The 7621-nt window shown below is 47.6% G+C and overlaps 1 protein-coding gene across 1 annotated transcript in view; it reads right to left on the reverse strand.

Moving 5' to 3' along the window:
- Positions 1–7621, reverse strand: part of TRIM71 (tripartite motif containing 71) — a 64654-nt gene that overhangs the window by 14074 nt on the left and 42959 nt on the right. Inside the window, exon 2 of the mRNA XM_019630730.1 lies at positions 3834–4001. Coding sequence (XP_019486275.1) covers positions 3834–4001 — 168 coding nt within the window. The remainder of the gene's footprint in view (positions 1–3833; positions 4002–7621) is intronic.

The raw sequence follows: 7621 nt of genomic DNA on the forward strand, positions 1-7621 counted from the left end.
CCACAACTAGACTGAAGAACAAAAATGACAGCGACTTGTCTGTTCCCCTTCCCCCAATTCCCCAGCGCTGTTCCCATTCCCCCAATAAAAATCTTTAAAAAAAAAGAAAGAAGGCAGCTGGTTGTCTATATCATTCATTTCACATTTATTACGACTACTGACTTACTACTAACATCAGATGAAAAGTAACAGAAGCTCTATTACATTTAAGGCTGTAGTGAGCTTGGATAAAACTCCCTTGCAACTGATGTGGTCATGACATTGGTTTTTGGCCAATGAATATAGCAAGTATTATGCAAGGTTTCTGGGAAATCTCTATATAAGGCAGAAGCGTGCCTGCTTGTTTGCAATTGGCCAGAACATGGATGTGATAGCTTGAGTATCAGCAGCCATTTGGGGCCATAGGGATAAATGTTAATACCTAGGAATGATGGAGGTAGAGCTGAAGGGTTCTCCCACCCGTTATCTTCTTTTAATAGGACATAAAACCTTGAGTATTTATTTAAACCACTACTTTCTGGGAGCAGAGTGAAGGCCTATTAGTAATTGTTAAATTCATTTCCTAACTCATTAAAACAAAACGAAGTCTTAAACAGAAAGCAGGAGCGGTTGCTTGGAACATGGGAGCAGGGAGGGCTGGCTTATCATACGGATACAAGTAAACTTTTGGAGGTGATAGAAATGTTCATAATGTTGACCGTGGTGATGTTCTCATATGCTGTACACTTTAAATGTGCAATTTATTGTCTATCAATTTTCCTCCATAAAGCTGAAAAAAATGTTGCCTCAGTCCCACCATAAAAGAAAACAGCACTATGAATATTTTGATCTATTTCTACTTCTTCCACTATTTTTTCTGTGCATTGTTTTCTGATTTTTGCATAATTTTTCTTGAACCAATTTCAGAGTTTGCTCATTTTACCTTAACAATGTGGTGTTTATTTATTTATTTATTTTAAAAAGATTTTTATTGGGGAATTGGAGGGATGGGAACAGAGCTGGGGAATTGGGGAAGGGGAACAGACACGTTGCTGTCCTTTTGTTCTTCAGTCTAGTTGTGGAGGACGTTGCTTCACTGGCCCAAGTTGGCACCATCATTGCGCTCTTCCCGGGCGAGGCACATCAGTCGCCGGCTTCTGGAGGGCTGCTCACTGCGGCTGCTGGCCGCTCACGCTGGCTGCTGGCTACATATGGTAGCCCATGGCAACCCACTGCCACAGGGGCTGCAGCCTAGGCCGTTGCCAGCAACTCACAGCAGCCCAGCTCCAAGTTGAGCTGTTGTTCAGCATCTTAGCTGTGGAGGGCAGTGTCACTGGCCCTCGTATGTGGGATCCGAACCGGGGCCCCTGGCATCCCAAGCCAGTTCTTAACCATCACGCCACTCGGCCGGCCCTGTGTGGTGTTTTTTAATGTGATCACAAACTCTTTATAAATGTAAGTAGCTAAATAATCCTTACTCCTATTGTTGGGACTCCACCTGAAGCTCGCCGAACAGTGCTCTCCCCTGACATAGCAGAGGCTCAGTTAAATATCTGCTGACACATGCAGACCCCTCCTCATTCTCACTCAGTTTCTCTGACACATACCTGATTGTCCTGACCCCTACACGGAATCCATGTGCAAAATACTGGTTCACAATGAACACTGGATCACACTACACTAGCCTTCTGACCTTGGAGACAGAGCTGGTTTCTGTGGCTTAAGTGGAAAGAAATTGGCTTCTCGGCAATTGGTTTTTGAACAAAGCTAACTTGTCTTCAATCTTTACCTTGACTTCCCCTACCTGCCCCCAAAGGTGTGTGCTGGCATCACAGAATTAACTCGGGGGGGAAAGGGGGCTATATTTTCTACCAACACACATGGACTTCTTAACAGGTATGAACCCCGAAGCTCTCCTTTCACAGAGGGCCTCCAGACTGTTTCTAGGGATGGTCGATGCATCTGATAGGAACGTGCATCACACAGAACCACGTGTCTGATCTTCAGATCAATAGCTGAATGTGGGTTTTAAAGCATTATCACCAACAGCCACAGCCACAGCCACACCCACGTGGTTACACAAAGACTTTCTAGGGAGTCTTTTCACAATCTACACAATTGATGTCCAGCGGATGTGGCTGGGTGTGGCCATACAGGTTAACATACTGAGCATCCCAACTCATCCCAAGAACTCACCTGTCACCTGGCTCCTTCCCCGCCAAAATGCCCTGAGATCCAGCATTTACGTTAGTGTCAGGCTCAGCAGTACCGACGAATATTTTTGAATTTCACTCCTAGGTTCTTTTCCCTACTCACACAGTAGACTCTCAGCCAATACTGCCTGCATTCCCTTTAGAAAGTTGGGTGTGGCCGTCCAAATCTTCTTCCTTCTCTCTTTTCTCCATTAAAAGCTCAAATTTCCACTTCCCTCAGATTTTATCATTTTAACCACACATTTCTCCTTAAGCCTAGTCTAGCAAATCACGAGAACTCGTTTTTCTCCCCAGAGTAACTGATGCCAGCAGAGCACAAAGCGCACCAGCAATTCTTTCGAGGAAGCCCCGAGTGTTCTCAATCTCCTAGGGCAGAAAGGGGTTAATCAGATTATAACCTAAGCTAGGGGAGCAGGAGGACCCAGACACCAGCAGTTTGATAGGGTAGGCATTTGACAAGGTCCTAACTGTAGCGGCATAAACATGGAGATCACGAACTGCTTCATCCACGGGAATACAGATACATTGAAACAGAAAAGAAAGAAAACAGAACTACGCACTAGTGGGATGCTGGTGAACAAGATTTAACAGCAACCAAGAGGCACTCTGAAGACAGAAGAATACAACAGAATAAGTCATTGCAGAAATGCACTCCAACTCCCAATCTTATGAATTGAATAGCAGATAATCTGACTCATTAGAAAGATTATCATGCATCGAAATGTGACTGCTGCTGAGAAACTTATTAAAATCTAAACCTTTCTTCCACCCCACCCCCCCTTTCCATAAAGCACACAGGTCAGTTCTTGACCATTTCCAAAAAAGATCCTATTTTTAAAAACAATTCACTTATTCAAATACTCTAGAATGTAAATAACGACAGTTTCCTATTCAATTTCTGCTCAAGGATCAGCAATGTTTCTTGACTTTCAAGCTTATCTTACAAGACAAGGCAAACATTTCATGATTTTTTGTTTGCCTAAAACCCTGTTACCTGGATCAGGTAAGAAGATTCAAAATCAGCTCAGGCTCACGGTATTGCCTGCGTATGAGAACTTTGCAATGCCCTAAAGTTACAAGTGTTCCTAACCCCAAAGGGATGGGATGGGGATTCAACAGAAATAAAGGTCTTAATTACCAGGACGTGACTTTATCACCCAGGAAAGAGTTTGAGACTCTGAACCCTTATTTAAAATTTCCCATGCTCACTTACTTCTCACCTGTAAGTAAATAAATCTGAACAGCACAGGTGTCTGTCTGAAAAACATTAAGCTCCCAGTCTGTCTGCAGTCCTGTCTGAAGACCACTAATGTCCTCTTGCATTTGGGGAGAGGGTTGGATGAGGCAATGGAAACCCAGTCTAGACTGTCTGGAACAAGCCCTAACTGGCCCGTAACTCCTGCCACATCCCTCATCCCTCTTATCATCACAAGACCACGGGAGGTCTCCCCACCCTACCCCCAAGGGATTGTTGCTGCCTGGGTATCACATGAGCGCACGTGGGTCACTGTTCCATGGCCGGAGCACACTGGCGTCTGCCCGATAATCTGTACATGCCATTTGAAAGGCAATGGGAAATGTTTTGTGCGCAAAGAAAAACAAGGGAAACAAACAGGTGAAGACAGGTGGGGAATGACTGACCTGGATTGCCTGGCGGCCCTGCTGGGCATCGGCCAGCAGCTGGATGGTGAGTGCCCGCGAGTCCTGCAGCGCCTCCTGGAGGTAGATGAAGCTGTGGCCCCCATGCCGGCCCATTGTACACTCACGGCAGATGGGCACCGAGCAAGTGTCACAGTACAGATGCAGCACCTGGGGGCCAGAGAGAGGACAGGCATTCATGAGAGATGTGGGATCAGGGGCAGGGAGGACAGCAACAGGGGTGCTCTGGATCCCAGGCTTCCAACCACCCCCCTTCCCAGGAAGCAAGCACCCCCCTACAGGGAGAGGGAGCAGTGTAGTCAACTGTGAATGCAACCTCCTTTCCTTTCCCACCCCCTTCGCCCCAAATCAAAGGAAAAAACAACCAACTCCCTCAGTCCAGTCCAGTTTCATTCAGAACTGTAACTGAGTCACTTCAAAGGCATAAGAGATTTCACCGTATCCTGGATTAATTACCCAGAAAAGTTCCCTCTTGCCACCCAGCCTCTGAGTACACGAAGCAAGGTTAGGAGCCAGTATCAATCACCCTCCTACCACAGCTTGCTGCCACCCTCCCCCCCACCAAGGCGCAACATGCAAAACATGGTTCTCCCAGGCACTCAAGCAAGCGCCAGGCTTAAGATTCTGGAACGATGGCCAAAAGCTAGTGGGAAGGTCAGCCAGCTTCTTGTCTTTCTTCTTCCTGCCAAGTTGTTCCAAGGAGTTGACCCTGGGAGGCAGCCGGTGCTGACAGAATTGCTTTATGTGATGTTCTGTATTTCCCTGGGGCCCAGTGAACTGGGAGGGGGAGAGAGAGAAGGGTTGGCACAACCTCCACCTGAGCTCTCAAGAGAGACAGCTCCTTGGCACAGAAACTGGGCCAGTCTCGTAGTATCCCTCCACAGAGCAGGGCACTTAGCAGCACTCTCTGTAAATGTTTGCTGGATTGCTTTCAAGAGCAGAGCTTAAATGTGCCTCGGGTGCACCTGGCGGTGAGGGAAAGCCAGCCAACACGCAACAGGAGGCAGGGAAGTGGTGTCCAAGGGGGTTCTCTCACATACACGCAGCACTTAATCCCCAGGTGAAGACAAGAGGTCGTGATGGGCTGAAGGCCACACAGCTTTCAGCAAAAGCAGAGGCAGGAGGCCAACCCGAGCCTTCTCGGGGGCTGCCTCCAACACAGGCCTGGTACTGGCCTGCTCATGCACAGCACACAAGCCCCTTGGCTAGGTATCCTGGAGGTCTAAGATGGGAGACTCGAGATGCTGAGTGGAACAGAACAGGAGCTCATTCTGGAGTGTAAGCAGGGACAGGGAAGGAGGGCCAGAAAGTTCCCAGTAGGCTGAAACTAAAACACAAAAATAGCCCTGGGGCAGGAGTGAGAATGCTTCTCTCTTTTTCCAGGTTGTTTTTATTAACCGGTCTTTGCATGGAGCACATCCACTAGGAAATGAACTCCCAAATGACTCAGTCCAGTAAACTGGCCTGCTCCATGTAGGGTCAACAGCATTCATAGGGAGGTGTGTAATCCAGCATGGGGTGAGGCTGCTTCTCTAAGAACGTTTGTATTCAGAAACAGGAAGAAGCTTTAGGATTATTATGACGGTCCTACTGTTAAGAAATGGCTTGGGGCCGACCGAGTGGCTCAGTTGGTTAAGAGCGTGATCTCTGAGCAAGGGGATCCCAGTTCGATTCCCACATGGGCCAGTGAGCTGCACCCGAGCTGAGCTGCCAACAGGTGGCAGGATGGCTCAGCTGGTGAGAGCACGCGCTCCTAACAACAAGGTTGCCGGTTTGACTCCCTCATGGGATGGTGGGCTATGTCCACCCGCAACTAAGATTGAACACGGCACCTTGAGCTGAGCGGCCGTGAGCTGCTGCCGGGAAGCCAGATGCCAACTGGACTTGGAGCTGAGCTAGCTGCGCCCTCCACAACTAAGACCGAAGGACAACAACTTGGCTGTTCCCCTTCCCCAATTCCCCAACACTGTTCCCCTCCCCCAATTAAAAGAAAGAAAGAAATGGCTCTGATGTGGCATGTTTTATGGACTCCTTAGGAACGGAAAATGGGATCAGGTTCATAACTTGACCAATTTTGCCCACTGCAATCCTTTTCCAGCAGCTGTGGTAGGCTGAAACCAAGTGATGACAATCTGCTTTCTTCGAGACCAATAACTTAAAAGCAAAGCAAGTCCCTCCATCTAGAGAAGAGCTCGTCTTTCTAAACAAATAAATCTAAAGGTCTCAAGCTAACCTAAATACTAACCAAAAGATGCAAAGCTGGGTAAATTTGGGGGAAATTCCTGGACAGTCCCCCCCAACCCCTCAGAAGTGAATGAAGCTAAAGCAATTGGCACCAGTTTCAACAACTCAACCACATTCCTTTCCTTTGCTGCCTCCATTTGTCATGGGAACCAAGAGATCACCCCTATGCTAATGCAAAGTGCGAAAACCTCCCATCACAAGGTTCCTTGTAAGTCAGAAATCTGCTTCTGAACCTTGTGTCCTCCCCTCCCTCCTCCTGCCAAACAGCTAAGCAATCTTCTCTCTACCTCTTCTCGGGATTTACCTGTTCTGGGGACAGCTGTGTAGACTGTCTGGAGTCCCTCTGCTTTCTGCCTGTCTGTGGGTTCATGCAAATATTAACAGCTTTCATCAGCAGTGAGCAGAAAAGAATCTTAGGCTATTCACCCCGAGTCCAGCACTGCCTGGTCTGGGACCACCTATCCAGTCACCTGTCTGGGCTTCAGTCTCGTGTGTACAACACATGGAGTCTGACTAGGTCCCTTCCACCACTAAAATCCCAAGAACCCTATCTTTGGGGACTTGACATCAGAAAACAAAAGGCTTTGAAATAATTCTGGGCCAAGGCAGGGAGCCAGGCTCCAGGTGCCAGCTATGCAACAGCAAGGAATTAAGGTGATTTTTCTGGGTTTTAGGTTGGTTAAAATCGGAGGTTAGATGATGTTGTGCACAGATCTCACAAAATGGAAGTGTTGAAGAATTCTGCAGGTGGAGTGCGAGCTCTGAGCAACAGTGGTTCCCCGGCCTGAGATGATGGCTCAGCTTAAAAAAAAAAGAATTCTGCAGGTGAAGTGGCTAGAAAAGAAATCCGGGACAGAAGGGTGGCAAGCAGGGTGCCCGAGGCCCCTGACACTATGCCCCTCAGTGTGCAGCCTTGAGTCCACTAAAATAGGCAAAAGGGGCCCCTGGATGCGATCCCATCTGGCATCGTTTCCCATGGGACTGATGCAGCATTACGTGCCTAGATCACACTGACTTCAGCTGTGCCAGGTGTTTCTGCAGTTGCAGACTGGCTCTCCTGTTGGAACCACAGAGGTGGGGCTGGGGCTTAGGGCGGGAGCACCCAGCTAGTTTATAATAAAAAGCACAGCCTCATGGTACTTGTAATTAATAAACAATTGATTTTTTTTTCTTAAACAACACATTGTCCAAACATTGAAAATATGATCCATTTTATAAACTTCCTTGCTAAAAGTTGGGAGCCAAACTTTGGGAAGATTTTGAACTCTTGTTTAGAAGCTCCACATCTCATCTACCTGCAATTTCTAAGGTCAAAACCCCACCATTTAGAACTTGTGAAAATGATCAATAGGTAAGGATGTGCATGGTAGGTAAGAACTGCATGGGTGCAATTCTCTCTGAATAAGCTGCAAGATATTCTAAAAAAAATAAAGTGGAATCCACGTCTTCCGAAGGGCTGTGCGGAGGGTCCAAGGCCAGAAATGTGGCAGAGGCCATGAACTATGGCTCCAGGAAGGGGGTGGGGG

This window comes from Hipposideros armiger, unplaced genomic scaffold (genome assembly GCF_001890085.2).
Source record: "Hipposideros armiger isolate ML-2016 unplaced genomic scaffold, ASM189008v1 scaffold_937, whole genome shotgun sequence".
In the NCBI taxonomy this organism is placed as follows: Eukaryota; Metazoa; Chordata; class Mammalia; order Chiroptera; family Hipposideridae; genus Hipposideros; species Hipposideros armiger.